Source organism: Arachis ipaensis, chromosome B01 (genome assembly GCF_000816755.2).
Source record: "Arachis ipaensis cultivar K30076 chromosome B01, Araip1.1, whole genome shotgun sequence".
NCBI classification, from domain to species: Eukaryota; Viridiplantae; Streptophyta; class Magnoliopsida; order Fabales; family Fabaceae; genus Arachis; species Arachis ipaensis.
The window spans coordinates 266,002-282,583 of record NC_029785.2 but is presented as its reverse complement, the minus strand read 5'-3'; the positions used below and the strand labels follow the sequence as shown (position 1 = coordinate 282,583).

Below are 16,582 nucleotides of genomic sequence, written 5' to 3'. Positions count from 1 at the left end.
TAGTGTGTGCAACTAATACAATACTTATAAGGGTAGCGTTTGGTAGAGAGACAGAGATAGAAAAACTAAGATTGAGAGACAGAGACTAAGAGACAGATATTGAAATAAATTTTAGTATTTTTGTTTGGTAAAAAGTAGGAGACAGAAATTGAAATAAGAATGAAATTTTAATTTAATTTGTACAAAGAATAAAATTGAAATTAATTAATTGAAATGAATGTATTTTAAGTATAAAAATGTTATTAAAGTTTCAGTTTTTATCTCTAAAAATTTTAGTCTCCTATGTCTACTTTTTAGAAGTACTGAACTACTAAAATTTTGAGAACAGAAACAAAAATTTTAGTACCAATCTCTGAACTAACAAACATAATACTAAATTTCAATTTTCCAATCTCTATGTCAGTCCCTCAAAACAAACGCTACCTAAAAGAAGACGTAGACTTGGAAATTTAGAATCAAATCCTCATTAGACTACTTTTCTAAGTTCTAATTCTAAGTTCTAACATATTGGGCGGCATAATAAGAATCTATGCCTACTTAACAACAATAATGGGACCCAAAACAAGGAGAAGAAACTGAAAAACCCAAAAAAAAAAAAGAAGAAAAAATGGAGCTACGACCTTCTCTGAGTCTGAGACAAAAATCCAGAAGAACAAGAACCAAAACACACGACACAGCAACGACCATGACTCAGCTCAGAAACACAATCGAACTTCAATGGAGCTTCTTCTTCAATAAAGTCTCCTTTGTTGGTCGTTTATGCTTCCACTTTGTTTGGGACAGGATCTTGTCTTGCTCTCTAAGTTCACCACCAAGACCTCCTTCTTCTTCACGTTACCAGAGACTTTCCCTCCGCCGTGAGTCTCCGGTGGACGACGACGGAGGTGAGGGGATCATGCAGGGGACAAGAAGGAGCTGTGGTGGTGGTGGGTATGACTCAGATTCTGATTTGGTGAATCTCAAGATTAGTTTGTTTGGTGATTGCCATATTGGAAAAACTAGCTTTGTGGTATGTAACTATGTATATATATATCTTAAGAACACTTTTCTAATTTTTTTTTCTTTTTTAAATTCTGGGTTTCATTTGTTTTAGTAAAAAAGTTTAAATTTTTAATGTTTTTATTTTTTGGGGTAAATTAAAACCATTAAAAATATTGATTTTTGGCTATCCTCTTCATCTATAGTGAGTAGGAATTAAGAAAGTAAATTTTTTTTTTGTTTTTGCTGCGGTTGCATGTTTTTTTCATTGGAATAATTTTGGGTTTCATTTGTTTTAGTAAAAAGTTTAAATTTTTAATGTTTTTGTTTTTTGGGGTAAATTAAAACAAATAAAGATATTGATTTTTAGTTACCCTCTTAATTTATAGTGAGTAAGAATTTAAGAAAGTAATTTTTTTTTTTTTTTTCATTCAGATCAAGTATGTAGGGGATGAGCAAGAAAAGAGGAGCTTGAATATGAAGGGACTTAATCTGATGGACAAAACTTTATCTGTTAATGGAGCTAGAATTTTGTTTAGTATATGGGATGTTGCAGGTGATGATGATTTGGTTCAATTTCCCTCCTTATCTCTTTCTCTCTATCTTTTAATTCATATTTTATTTATTTATTTTGAAATTTTTTGTTTTTTAACACAAATATCTCATTAAGGGTTTGACTTGCAATTAAACTCTTTTTGGATTTTGAGGGTCTTGATTGAAAGTTATTTTATGGTCTATATATGTAGGTGACAAAGGGTCATTGGATCAAATTCCCATGGCTTGTAAAGATGCAAATGCAATTTTGATTATGTTTGATCTCACAAGTAGATCCACACTAAATAGGTAGGTTCATAATCTATCTATCTGTTAGGTTTTCTACTGGGATTTTTTAGTAACAATTGCAGAAATGAGTTTTGAGTTTTTGCACTTTTTGGGGTTTGTTTTGCAGTGTTGTTGGATGGTATAGTGAAGCAAGAAAGTGGAATCAGGTACCAAAACATTAGTTTTTTAAGAATGGCTTAAACTATAGGAAGATTTTCAAGTGTATCGTCATACCGGTGTATCAGTAATTTTTAACCGTTGATCTTAATTATATATATTATATATATTTTTTATAATTAACATCAACGGTTAAAAATTACTGAAACACCGGTATGACGGCACACTTGAAAATTTTCCTAAACTATAAGTTTAATTTGATACACTTGTTATTCAATCAGATTTATGCTTTTAGATTTTTTTAAGTTGTGGGTTTGAAAAGTAGTTCCTTTTGCTGATGTGTCAATACACGATTGGTTGTCTGTGTAAAAAATTCTTTATACTGACACTGCATTCAAATTGAATTCTTAAACTATTGTTTCAAATTTAGTTGGATTAATTGTTGGTGAAATCAATAAATTGGTATCATCACTCATTAAACTTTGGCTCCAAATGCTTTTTACATGGAAAAGCTTTTAAAAGGGTACAAAAGAAAACACTTCATACATGCATTTCTGTTCATAAAAGATGGAACTTTAATTTACCATTATGATCAATAATCGACTTCAATTTGTCATAAAAACTATACAAAGAAATTAAAGGTGCTGATTTGTTGATAAAAAGGCATAAAGGTGATTTATCTAGTAATTGTTCTAGGAAGAGTTTCAGGTATACCAGGAACACCGGTGTTCCAGTTATTTTAACCGTTAATCTGAATTATAAAAAATATATATAATATATATTAATTGAAATCAACGGTTAAAACAACTGGAACACCGGTGTTTTCCGGTACACTTGAAATTTTTCCATTGTTCTATATGTCATATACCATTCAATCATTCAAATTTGAAGTTTTTGAAGTCCATTTTTTTTTCCACTTGCAGACTGCAATTCCCATTCTAATAGGAACCAAATTTGATGATTTTGTTAAACTTCCCCCTAATGTGCAATGGACCATTGTAACACAGGTAAATAACTAATTATTTATTGCACCTTATGCAAAAGTAGAAGATAATCCATACATTTTATTTCCGGTTATGCTAGAGAGACTGAAAAAAAAAAAAAAACAGAACTTGCCTTATTTAGTATTCATTAATTATTAATGAATACTAAATAAGACAAGTTCTGACTGTTTTTGGCTATTTTTTTTTGTTACTGAACATTTCCGTTTTCTTTCTATCCTCTTAATCACTTATGTTGTGCCAGTGATTGATTTCTTTGTCTTGACATTTTCTAAAATAAATGCATATATGATATGATGCAAACATAACACTCATTGATTGCCATATTTCCGCGTTATGCTTCTAAAATTTGGGTCCTACACTCCTACTTATTGATTAAAGCAATATCCAATGCTCCCCTATTTACTCCTTTAGATAAAGTGTCACTTTCTATATATGCCTTAGCTTTATTTATTTATGAATAATAAATATCCCAAATTGGTTTTGGAAAAATTTTTAGTTGGATAATGTGAATGAGTCTGCATCGCTAAAATTATTCGATTAGTCTTTTTATGTAGACAAATAATTTGATGTGAGGATTAATTTGTTTTTGAAATAAAATTTTGGAGATTGATTTTGTAATTAAATTTTGCCGGAAACTATAGTGTTTGACACAAAATTTCTTAGAGACTGATTTGAAATATTATTTTCATTTATTTATTTATTTATGGGTTTATGAAGTTTCTAGTCCTAATTTGTGGTTTGTGTCTTTCTATTTATTATTAATTTAGTTTCGGTCCAAAAATTTTCAAAAATAGGTTAAGTTGGTTCTTATTATCGTCAACATACAAATTAATTTAGAGATTAGTACGGAAAAAATGTATAGTTTAGCCAACTTAGGTTGGTTGAGTGTCAGTTCACTCACTCGCTTAAGTAAGTGTCGAGGGTTCGAATTCCGTCTTGTACATGTAACAACCCATTGGCCAGCGATAGACCCTTAAATGGAGCTTAGATTTGCGACGGATAAGTCTTTGACCTGTCGGATCGGATTGGGGGATACCGTAGGCAACCAAATAAAATGAAAAAACTTATTTAACATTTTGTTTATTTGTTTTTGAAACTTTTAGTTCAACTTTAACTTGGTGATAATAGTGCATTTATTTTCTTGATTCAGGCTAGGGCTTATGCAAGGGCAATGAAAGCTACCCTTTTCTTCTCAAGTGCAACTCACAACATTAATGTGAACAAAATCTTCAAGTTCATAATGGCCAAGCTCTTTAACTTGCCATGGACAGTAGAAAGAAACTTGACTTTGGGAGAGCCCATTATTGATTTCTGAAATATGTTTTTTTGCTAATGTAAATAGTTGCATAGAGGAAAACAACAACAACATCAAGTGAAAAGAAAAGAAAAGAAAAAACATGATTCGCCAACACTCTCACCTTACATAGTAACCACTCTTGTTAGGAGTAAATTACATATCCTCTCGAAAAATGTTATTTGGACATAACAATTTTAGGAGACTGTATCGATATATTCTCGTCTAGTGGTAGATGAGAGTAGTTGATACAGTCTTCTATGATATGGTTGTTATGTCCGGGTGACATTTTTTGTTCTCATGAGGCTACTTTGACTAAATCTTAGAAGGTGAGATGGGTGTGACTGAATTCTCTTCCACCCTCATTTCTACCTCAATGTTCCATTGCAATGGCTAAGGTTAAAAGCATAGCCATTCAAGTTTAACTTATAGGAGGTATAGAAGGAGCTGAGTAAAAACATGAGAAATAGAAAGGTAGATTGCATTGACAAAGATCCTTTTTGCTTTTGAATTTTCAACACTCATGGTGAACCAATTTATGTACATTTTTTTTGGGGTTTAATTGAGCAATTTTAACGTATTAATGGTCAAAATAATTTCTAAAAAATTAGACGTATGTTAATTTAGTTTTTAAAAATTTATCTTTTTTAAAATTAAATGATAATATGTGACATAAATTATAAACACCTATATTTAACTTTTAAGAGCAAATTGTATAGGTCTTGAAGATAGGGTTATTGAAAAGAGAAAGTACGCGAGACAATGATTTTAGTATACAATGTGCGCAATAGAATTAAAAAAGAAAAATAAAACTAAAACTAAAAATATATTATTAATTATTTAATTTCAAGTTTTAAATTTTGAAAAATTAGGATTAGTATTTAAATTCATTCACACTACGTACGGTTATTTCCACTAACACCGTCTCCACCTCCGCCGGTTAGCCTGACGCGCATCATCCTCTGCTGCTGTTTTCGCGCGGCAGCCATCATCATGGACAGCAACCTCCGCCGCTGCAACCTCCGGCCGACTGTGCCGCCGACGCCATCACGGGTTCTGGCATATGTCGCCAAAAACTCAATGACGTCACTGTTTGAATTAATTGTGTGAGTATGGTAGATGTAACGCATGCGTGTTTAAAGGCAATATCAAATCAAATACTCAATTGCTTACTTTTGATTCTCACTCATGTCTTCGCTTACTTTTGATTCTCACTCATGTCTTCTCCTATGTTCAAGCTTTTTTTTTGTTTATCCAGTTTTATAGTTACATCAAATCATAAGACTCATGTGTCAAATTATACATTTTCTCTTTTTTTTTTAATAAAAAATAAATTGTTGGATGATCACAGTTGTTTCTTTTATTTATTCATCTCCTTCTTCTTCTATTTTAATGGTCAATTTAAGATGGTCATTTTAGTAGGTATGCGGATGGTTATTTTAATTTTATGTAGATGATTATTTTGATTAGATTGAATTTAGTTATATATAATTAAAATATGTTGGATGTTCAATTCATTAGGTATGAGAATGATTATTTTTATTCTTAAGTGGATGGTTATTTTTACTAAGGGTGAGTGGCGTGTGGCAAGCCAAGCAGCGATGGTGAAATAGGATGATTATTGATGAAGGTGGGGTGGCCGCCGGTTGAAAAAGAAGAGAGTATTAGAGTGAAATGCTTTGTAAATTAAGATTTCATATGGTTATTTTTTTAAAATAACTAATTAGATTTTTTAATAATTTGAAATTTGAAATTGGTGGATTTAAAATTTGAAATTTGATGTGAAATAATTGAATAAGATTTTTTGAATTTAAATAATTTGTAGAGTGATTTTTATTATTTATTTCTATTGGGCTAAATAACTAACACATTGTACCCATTATCAAGATTTCTCATTGTCTCCATAGCGGGATTCCAAAAGAAAAAACTCAATCACTAAAAAAATAGTAACTTAAGTTTGTGTAATGGTTTAGTTATCCAATATTTAAGTATATTTTTTGTTAGGGTTTTGATTTTTTATTTTTGATAGAAAGGGATGATAAGTATATAAGAATGACATTTTGTTAGGTGAATAAATATTTTTTTAATAGAAAAGTATTGGATACCAATAGTCAATTTGTCCATTTTTGACGACTCAATTAATAATTTTAAATTATTTTAATAAATTTGAATAATAAAGATTGTGTTGAATAACCGTCCGCAAAGTCACTGTGATCAGCGTCCGTCTCCCCCCTATCATCACGACATCTTCTTTCTCGCCAACAGCGCCGCTTTGCTGCCGCTGCAGCGCGCTCCCGTCACAACTGCACAACCACCATGTCACCGGCTCCTTGGTGCGTGACTGTTTTGCTCCGGCAGAAGCTTTTATATTGTAGGTTGCGGTCATCTTTCTTGCCAGGTGTCGATTTGCCGCCGCTGTGGTGCGTTGCGGTTCCAGCCGCAATTACTGCTGCGTCGCCGGTTCATTGGTGCGTTGTCGTTTCGTAACGGTGAAACCTGTTATCACGAAAACTCGTGCGTGCTTCATCACTCGATTGCCATTGAACGCGTATTCCTCGACGTCGTTCCGAAGCCGCGAACAAAAGTCCCGCATCCTTCGACGACTTCGTCGATGGAACGTATATTTGGAGAAGAAGGAACGAATGCATGGGAATGAATCCTTTCTATTTTTTTTAACAATTGAGGAAGTAAAGTGTGATCTTTCACAATTAATTTTATAAGTAAAATAAATATGAGAGAGAGAGCAATGGAAGGTTAAAGATCACACTTTACACTCAATTTTTTTTAACAATTGAGAGGATCTATACCCACGAATGCATCATCCATTAATGTGGGTTCTGAATGTTCTTCTAATGGAAGTGTCTTTTTATGCATGTGTCTTTAGCAAGTGTCTTTTTATACATGTGTCTTCTAATGAAAGTATCTTTTGTGGATGTGTCTTTTAAACAGAAGTGTCTTTTGTGAATCTATCTTGTATAGGAAGTGTCTTCTTATGCATGTGTCTTGTACAAGAGGTGTCTTGTACAGCAATGGCGGCACTCAGATACACTTCCAAAGACCAATGGTTACTTGCCGACGAAAGGCGGGCGGCACTAACCACTGTTGACGTCGGCGATGGAAACGCATCCAAGAATGGAGGAGGGAGGTTGGAAAGGGGCAGCCATCGGAGTTGGAGGATGAGGCTGTTCTTGAACGGTGAAAGATAGAGTTAATTATAGTTACTAGTAGTAATTGGGGGTGAATTAGGTTTACTATAGATGATTAGACATATATATTTTTTTAAATGAGATCTGGAGTCCGGCCTAATAGAAGTTAACAGGAATTAGCAGGACCCTTTTGGTTACCGGTGGAATTGGTTTTTAATTAAGTTTCAAAAAGTTATTTTATTAAAAAATAAAAATACAAAAAAATTATAAAATAAATATAAAAAGTTCTTATAACATACACACAATTTTTTTGTTAAAACATGTTGGAGAAAACGTTGATCCTATTTTTTAGATTTTTGAGACATTAAAAAAATGTTTATATTTTTTTAAAATACCTATTTATATTTATATTTGTATTATTTATTTCGTTAATAATAATAAATTAATAACAAAAATGTGTATTCATCTAAAAAACCACATTTGAGTAAATAATCAATTTATTTTATTTATTACTGAAAAATCGCCACTCAGTGTTGAAGCTGATAAACCCTAAACTGAACTTGAATCTTCACCGCTACAAGGAAGAAGGAAGCATTCACAAATCAAAATAAATTCAAAATTAAAAAGAAAACCAGCAATGCAGTACAGTGGCAGTTTCGGTTTCAGTTTGTTAGTTAGTAAGTTAGTTAGTTAGAGTTTCTCTACTGGAACTCTCGAGATCCTCTGCGGTCACCACCACGCTCACAACCATGGGCCGTCACTCCTCTTCCACAAACCATCACCATTCTCCTTCCTCTCGCCGCCACCGGAGCCACCGAAGCATCTCTCCGCCGCCTCAGCGAGACACCAAACACCGTTACGCAGAAAAACAGGCTCGAACCAGTTCCGGTTCCCCGGATCCTCCTCCTCGATCCCGGTCTCGCTCTCGTTCTCCATCGCCGAGGACAAAGCGATTGAAGAAAGCTCAATTGGAACGTGAGAGCGAGAAGAGCCATGGCGAAAGCGGAAGAGGTAGGCGTTCCGAGAGGGAGGTGGCGGAGCGGAAGAAGGAGAAGAGGAGGGAAGCCGATGACCGCGGCGATGGAGATGCCGACGGAAGGAACGGAAGGAGGTCGAGGTCTAGGCACGAGAGGTCGCCGGAGCAAGAGCGCAATGGTCGGAACAGGCACCACCGGTCGCAGTCTCCGCCTTCCCAACATCGCCGTCACGACTCTGCAAAGCCTCGTGATGAGGTGTCCGGTGATATCCAACCCTATGTTTAATATATTGCTTCATGTTCCTGTTAATTTCTATTTTACTTAAAATCTCTTGTATGCTGTTGGAATTTGAAGAATTTGGATGTAGGTCAGGAAATGGTATTGTGTTCCTTTCTGTTATTTTCTGAGTTTATGATTGGATTCCTGTTTTGGGATTTATATTCTTTAGTGTAACCGTGCAAGTGTTATCACCACATTAGTTGGAACATAATATTAGTGTATGATTGGCTTTGATGGAAGAGATGGCATGAAATCATGAATGTTGGATTGGAACTGCAAGCATGGTGTACTAAGACGAGCGTAGATGATTTGTTGAAGCAGTTTTGAAGGTTTGAGGGGTAGAGCTTGAATTAGTTGGCAAACAAAGCTTTCTGACTTTTAAGTGACTAGGAGAGTAGGAGACTTTGCTAATGCACGTGGAATTTGAATTAGGGTATGTTAATTTAAAGTGCCTTTGAACCTTAGGATCCTAGAGTGTGTTCAAAGGTTAGGCAGGTGGCTTTGAGGAGATGTTTAATGCAGTATATGATTGTTAAAATAACAACAGTTTTATCCAAATCTTTGATTCTTAGGGGAATAGTTCCAATTAGGATGTTATGAGAGATTGAGAGCTCTTATCATGTTGTCTTGTGCAATGACATGGACAATTGTATGGTATATGTTGTGTTGAAGATTGTACATGATTTAAGATGAAGTTTGTGAAGTATTGGGTTGGTGGAGGGCTGGAGGCTATAATGTTGCATTTCAGTCATTTCAGTTGATAGATAAGTGATGATAAGCATGATAATTATGTGAATAGTATATTCAAATTGTGAACTTTTGTTGATAAGGGTGACAGGTGAAGTCACAGTCTTAATACTTTGTTGGAAATGACAATTGATGGACTGATGAGGTGCTAGTCATGTGGAAACATGACAGTATAGAACTATACTCTTGCGTACTGGACTACTGGTGTTTGTTTTCATTCAAAGATTAATTTATTTGTTGCATTTTTTGTTTAAACATCTCCTATCCTTGTTTCACGCTGATAGGGGAAAAGAGGAATTTATAATTATTTAACTTCTTTCTATCTTAGTTCTCAGAGAGTATAATGTTTAATAGTTATGTTCCTGAGGTATTCCTAGGGTGAGGTGGGAGGTTTAATCAAGTCAATATGACTGTTTAGAGATAACATTTAGGATTCAAGCGCAAACAGTTTTTGTGTGCTGAGTTTAGCATTGAAGTGTTACTTCCAAATTCCATTGTCTTGTTTCTCTTTCAGGGCTATTGTTTCCCCACTTGGTTCTCCAAAATTTTTAATTATTTGTTCTTCCAAACATTTGGCATTTATTTCTGCATTTATTTCTCCATTATTATGCTCTCTCCATTACTATTACTGAGCTTGATGTTTATTTGGACTGCTGTTTAATGCTTGCTTTTTTCAGATTAAATATTCTCCAGCTTGATGCTTATTTGGACTGCTGTTTAATGCTTGCAGGTGACTAACATAAGAGGAGCTGAACAGATGTAAGCTGCTGTTCGAACTTTGAACTCTATATTGACGTGTTGCTGATCTTGGTGGTGTTCATGCTATTTGATGTTATTTTAGTTTCATTGAAGCCAAATCTTTTAATGAGAGTTCTATTCATGCATCCTGGAGTGATGATTCTCCTTCAACCTGTGCCAAATCTAGCTTTGTAGAAATGCATTTCAGAAAGGCAGCTTTCCTGTATAGATGTAGTGTACTCAAAGTTTGATAAGTTGGAGAGTTGTGGGAAGGTGGTAGCTGTTGCATAAATTTATAAAATAATTGAACAACCATCTAAATCTGAAGTTATCATTCCTGGGTGGGGTTTTTTCTCCTAGTGATCACTACATTGAAATGCAGTGCAAGGGGCTGGATTGGCATTTATCAAACACTATACTTCTGGTGGCCCAGTGTCATTGATTTATCTGTGGCATGTGGCAAGATATGACATGTTATTGTTGGTTGTTTGTAACATTTAGCATTGGATAGATAAGATTATGGATTAAAAATGTATGTTTCTTGAGTTTAGGAATTTCTGCACATTGACTTGAATGATGTTGAAAATGCCAGATTAGTGATAGGAAAATCTAAAATGACATTAGTATTTTCTTGTCTTCTGGTTTGTCCTTATATTCTCTGCTTCTTTCTCTTTCTATTTGAATGCAATGTTTTCAAATATATTGGGGATTGTTGGGGAAGCTTGTGATGCCAGGTTGATGGCTATTTTGGCAGGAATGATGAGGATGATTCTATTTCAAAAATGAAGGCTGCTGAGGAGGCTCTGGAAGAAAAAACAAAGGTAATGATGTGCTTCTTTTTTTCGTTGGGTAGGAATCTCATGCCTCTAATACTTTTGTAGTCTTGTGTATCTTCGTTGTGTCCGTGGGATAGAGTTAAGAACCCTTTAATCCAAGTTAACTTTTGGGACATTTTCTGTCCTGTATTTTGTTGTTGATCTTCAAGCTGTTGAGGCATGCTATGATTTTTGAGAGTTCTGTTTTGCAAATCTGGCGAGAATTGAGGTGATGCTGTGTTACAAATGTTCTTCCAAATGCTATCTTTTTTTCTTTTTGTTCGCCCATTTAGATTGTCTTAGAGGAGTCAAACTTAACCAACGTGTTAAGACCCTATTAGTTAGGATCAATGACTAAAAATAAAGGGGAGAAGGGTTAGTTAGGTGTGGTTAATTATTTGCAGTAAATTAGCCACTAGAGGAGCTCTCACTCTTAAGTTAATTAGTGCAGTTCTTCTAGTTCTAGGCATATTGCCAATGTTCCTATGACAGTAATACAGCCACTTTCTCTTCCTGATACCAATTCTAATGCAAGGTTAGTCAAAACCGAAGGTTTAACGATCATTATAATCTGCCATAACCATTACTGTAACGTATGTTTGGGCATTCTCACTGTCTATATATAATCAAGTTGCATTGCAATAGAAGGAAGATGATATGCGAGAGTGGGGAACCCTCAAGTCCACCCCCAAAAGCTAGTTCTTGAGAGATAGGGTCACACATTATCCGTAAATCATATTTTCTAGTTTCAAGGGAGGATAAAGAATAGGTTTTGAGTGATTCATTCTGGTTGGTTTCTGAAATCCTCTGCCTTTTGCAGCAAAAACCTTCATTTGAACTATCTGGGAAGCTTGCGGCTGAAACGAATCGATTCAGAGGTGAGAGACCCATTATTTTTCACTGTGCACTGTGATGAATATCAATTTATTTTTAAGTAGTTTTGTTATTCATTTTCAATATATGCTAAATGGTAGTGCTTGGTCAGGTGTTACTTTGTTGTTCAATGAACCGCCAGAGGCTCGAAAACCTGACATTAAATGGAGGCTTTATGTTTTCAAGAATGGTGAAGTCCTCAATGGTTAGTCTGCATAACTTCTGCACTTATTTTATATTATTCTTAATACAATTTTCTCATGTCCCTAGCCCTGCTACCCCCCCCACAAAAAAAAAATTTTAACGTGTAGAAATATGCTTTACTTATAAGAATAAGCCCTTCTTGCTTGCTTAAGACCATTAAGTATTTGCTTTTACTTACTACCCTTTTTTTAAGAAAAAATCACGACTACTATTACTATATATTTGTCTTTGTAATTTATTATATTAGTATCTATTATCATAGCTATTGGGGTGAGCTTTTCATAATTAGACAGCTCCTCTACCTGCTTCCCTTTTTTTACTTATACATTGTTGTATTTCTATTCAATCTATGATTTCATTTGTACAATTTTCATAGTTTATCTAGTAATTTCTCTGAGTTTTGATCATGCTTTATCTATTCTTCTTGTGCTAAAGCAAAAATCTTCAATGATGTCTGTGAGCAGACACTTTTATCTGTTTGTACATATTTTTACTAAACAAAATGTATGTGATTGACAGAGCCCCTTTACATCCATCGTCAAAGTTGTTACCTTTTTGGAAGGGAAAGAAGGGTTGCTGACATCCCTACAGATCATCCTTCTTGCAGCAAGCAACATGCTGTTATTCAATTCCGGTATTTCATTGTTTTATCTTTTAAGCAACCTCATGGAGTTGTTTATTTTGTTGGTGCTTTACATTTTAATCCAGATTGTGTTAATTTTTTCCCTTTCATTTTCCTTTCTTAGGCAAGTTGAAAAGGAGCAACCTGATGGCTTAATATCAAAGCAAATAAGGTAATGCATTTTTATTTTTTATTTTATTTTATTTTATTTTTCACTTTGGTTTCTGCATACCTGAAATCTAATGGGTACATGAACTGCACTAGGCCTTATGTAATGGACCTCGGAAGCACAAACAAAACTTTCGTAAATGTGAGTGGCCATTGAATGCGTTCGATAATTTCTCCTTGTGTGTTCATTTTTTGTGATAGCAATTAATTAGTTAAATTAGATTTCTGTTGAATCTATCTGTTGCCCTCTGCTTCTGCAGGATAGTCCCATTGAACCACAACGTTATTATGAACTTAGGGAGAAGGACACCATTAAATTCGGTAATAGTAGGTGAGTAGCAAGTACGTTTTTTTTTTTTTCAGTGGACAGGTTTTCATTGTTCTAAATGATGTTAAAAATGCAACATATTTTGTGGCCTTGATTAAAAATTATTAGGCAGGGTTAGGAATGTTTCTTCTATGATTTAATATGAACGTTCAGCAAATGTTTCCGCACTTACCATTCAAAAGAAGAACTTAATTTTTATGGCTCCCTTCATATAAAAGGTTTAATCATCCAATTTTAGGAATGCCTGTTATTGATTGTGAAAGTTAAGCCTCTAGTATGGAAGTGGTTCTAAAGAGACTACAGAGGAAATGGAGGAATGTTATTGCAATAAATTTTCTGACCACCCTCACCAATGGACGATATATAATGATTTTATTTCTCATAATGCTAATGCAATTGTGAATTGCTGTTCCTTAATACTTCCTGTTATGATTGACTGAATGCTTCTTAACATATTTGTTCTACTGTTTCAGCCGAGAATACGTATTACTACATGAGAACTCAGTTCAGTAATTGTATTAACCTCCAAATCCGCTCCATCTGAAGCAAGTAAAAGCAACATCGAACCATCAGAGTTCGTCTAAGTTATGCCCTAGATTTGTGTATTCTCACTTTTCAGAAGCTTTTAGGTCAGTTTTCTACAAGTCCCCTAGATATTAATACAAGACAGATTGGATATTTTTCTATTTCTGGGTATGGACACATTGTATATTGCACACTTTGTACTATACACAATCATCTTGAGGCCCCAGGGCTAACATGAGAATTTTGTACCCTTGAAAACGTGACTTGCTGCTATCACTTTCTGAGTGCAAGATATTCTCATGTCTCGACCTCAATGTCATGTTACATCCATAGGCAATGACGCAATGTCAACATTGATTAGCCTAATAAGTTGGTTTCTACTTTTTGAATGGAAACAAAAGAACAAAAAAGAAAAGAATAGGAAAAAATAGAAGAGGGTATTTAAGATATTTTCTCGTAGATTTGATTTGTTCCTGCCTTCCTCGTGTTTCAGCTGAACTTGGGTTGGGAATTTTTAATTAATGGTAATGTTAGGGAGACAAAAAAAAATCAGAACTTGTATTTAGCATTTACTAATTGTTAATGAATATTAAATAAGATAAATTTTGGTTATTTTTGGCTAATTTTTTGCGTTTAACTTATTTCATTAGTAGTTTGCCAATTGTTTTTCATTTACTAAGTTTGGAATGTCTCCATAGTTATAATAAGATAAAATGAGGGTGGTCCCTGTTTGTGATGTATCTTAATATATTAACTGCTAGTGGTCTTATTATATTTATTAGCGAATTAATTGTGTACTTTTTTTTTTCAATTTCTCTAAAAGAATTCATTCGTAAGATAAATGAATTGCGTAAAATTAATCTATTGATAATTTTAAATATATTACAAAGGAATTAAGTTCATGAATCAGATCATGAAATTACGAAAGGTGGTAGAATAGAATTTGCGACCGGAGATATAGATTTCAAAGAATTAGTTTGGTTTTATGTTGGGTAAAGCTATCATCAAGGCTATATATTTATTAAGTCAAATGATAGAGGTATTAGAATAACAAAAAAGATCTACATATGATAATTAGAGTAAACACCCAATTTGGTTCTTGTCCATTTTCATGAAGGATAAAGCGATCTTTGTCAAAAAAAATGATACTTCGATTCTCAACTTTTTTATTTTGGGACAATACGATTTTTCTGTTAAAAAATTCATTAAATAATAATAAAAATTAGTTTGATGGGGTTTTATTTGTATTTTCAAACCTCCACAAACTATTAATAAGTTTATTTTTGAAAAATTCCTTTACCAATGGTGGTTATGTGAAGAAAAACTATTGATGAAAATGATGCCGCAAAAAAAAGTAATTGTAGTACAAATACATTTTAAATGAAAAAAATAACATCGACTAAGAAATAAAAGAAGAGAACTTTAATATTGATAATATTGATATTGATGATGATGACGGTAGAGGAAATAATGATGATGATAAAACAATAAAAATAATAGAGGTAGGAGTGATAATAACGAGGATAAAGAAGGTAGTAGTAGTGGTAATAATTGGTTAGTTGGTTATATTATTGAAAAGAATTTTGTGGAGGTTTAACACCCCCACAAAATACAAATAAAACTCCCACAAAACTAATTTTTGTTATTATTTAACGAATTTTTTAACAGAAGAATCGTGTTGTTCCAAAATAAAAAAGTTGAGGGTCGAAGTGTCCCTTTTTTTTTTGACAGAAATCGCTTTGTCTTTCGTAAAAATAGACAAAGACCAAGTTGAATATTTACTCTGATAATTATTAACTTGTTTTTTGAAAGATTTTGGAAAATAAAGGTTGCATATGTTCATGCAATTGACGACATATATAATGAGACAACTATTATGAAAACACGTATGGTGGTGTATATTTTTTGTAATTGACATAGTCTTTGCAGGGGACCAAGAGAAAATTTAAATTTAAAATTAAATTTGTGGAGAAAATTTTAGAGGTGTATGACTTGTCCATAAAGCGAAAATAGACAAAATCTATAGAATGCAAGTTGCAATAAGTGGTTGGGAAAATATTAATAGGGAAGTGTAAATTTGAAAAATACTCTCCCAAATAAAGCGGTGCAAGTATTTTGAGTGTATTATTTAGGAAAATGAAAAAAAGTCACGAAAAATGTAAATCATGATTCAAGCGAATTTGTCAAAATGGTAAAATTGGGATGATTTACAAATGACCAAAAATACCTTTAAAATAATAAATTTTATCACACTGCTATTAAGAAAGTTATGCTATATGCAAAAGATAAGTATTGGCATAAGTTTATAATGATCAAAATGAAAAATTGAAAATGCTATAATGGATGATTTGGATAATGATATAAAATGTTAAAATACCACCTATTGTTAACAAGACGGCAAAATCTTAAATAACTTAGATATGTGAAAAAAGATCGACAGAATATTTAATTAAGTGAAGTTTAAAGAGAGACAGAAAACTAGAAAAGTAACGAGAGTTATAGAAAAACTTAAACTATATATAACATGATAAAAATATCTATGTATAAACAATTTTAGACATGATACATAATGTTAGAATGTAATGATAGGATATAAACTTTGTTGTTATTGTTAGTAATAGATATATTTAATCTCACTTTTACATTATTTTTATTTATAGATTCAGGTAAAAGATATCCTAAAAAAATTTTGTCTAGAGAATATAATAAGTTTGAATTTTTTAAAAATTTTAACTAATATGTGCTCTAAAATACGTGTTTATATTATTGAGGAAGATTATATAAAAAATATAAAATTCCTCTTTAATCATTTGTGGAAAAGATACAGCGACTCTCAATAATTTAAAATTTTGTATTTGGTCCTTAATCATTCAAGTAATTGATTTAATCAGTCTTCAACTATTTAAATAATTAGTTTAAGTAATATCTGTAAACGATGATTTGTT

The 16,582-nt window shown here is 33.0% G+C and overlaps 2 protein-coding genes across 3 annotated transcripts; both read left to right on the top strand.

Annotated features, from left to right (window-relative positions):
* On the top strand, positions 475-4,793 carry LOC107632160 (septum-promoting GTP-binding protein 1). 2 transcript variants are annotated; one of them, XM_016335876.2, is made up of 6 exons: positions 478-1,009; positions 1,414-1,534; positions 1,725-1,821; positions 1,928-1,967; positions 2,841-2,924; positions 4,072-4,793. In XM_016335876.2, exons 1-6 carry the CDS (start codon positions 608-610, stop codon positions 4,234-4,236), a joined length of 909 nt encoding a protein of 302 aa, XP_016191362.1. In that variant the 5' UTR covers positions 478-607; the 3' UTR covers positions 4,237-4,793. The 2 variants fall into 2 exon arrangements, with proteins under 2 accessions (XP_020965003.1, XP_016191362.1); XM_021109344.1 differs by lacking the exon at positions 2,841-2,924 and having other exon boundaries at positions 475-1,009.
* On the top strand, positions 7,874-13,951 carry LOC107632341 (FHA domain-containing protein DDL). Its single transcript, XM_016336058.2, has 10 exons — positions 7,874-8,593; positions 10,095-10,123; positions 10,857-10,923; positions 11,738-11,795; positions 11,903-11,995; positions 12,514-12,628; positions 12,741-12,788; positions 12,881-12,926; positions 13,045-13,115; positions 13,586-13,951. Exons 1-10 carry the CDS (start codon positions 8,111-8,113, stop codon positions 13,623-13,625), a joined length of 1,050 nt encoding a protein of 349 aa, XP_016191544.1. The 5' UTR covers positions 7,874-8,110; the 3' UTR covers positions 13,626-13,951.

Coding starts and splice junctions, on each gene's coding strand:
- LOC107632341 (XM_016336058.2), top strand. CDS start 8,111: ATGGGCCGTCACTCCTCTTCCACAAACCATCACCATTCTCCTTCCTCT. Junction 8,594..10,094: donor CTGCAAAGCCTCGTGATGAG/GTGTCCGGTGAT, acceptor TAATGCTTGCAG/GTGACTAACATAAGAGGAGC. Junction 12,789..12,880: donor TTAATATCAAAGCAAATAAG/GTAATGCATTTT, acceptor GAACTGCACTAG/GCCTTATGTAATGGACCTCG.
- LOC107632160 (XM_016335876.2), top strand. CDS start 608: ATGGAGCTACGACCTTCTCTGAGTCTGAGACAAAAATCCAGAAGAACA. Junction 1,535..1,724: donor TAGTATATGGGATGTTGCAG/GTGATGATGATT, acceptor CTATATATGTAG/GTGACAAAGGGTCATTGGAT. Junction 1,822..1,927: donor AGTAGATCCACACTAAATAG/GTAGGTTCATAA, acceptor TTTGTTTTGCAG/TGTTGTTGGATGGTATAGTG.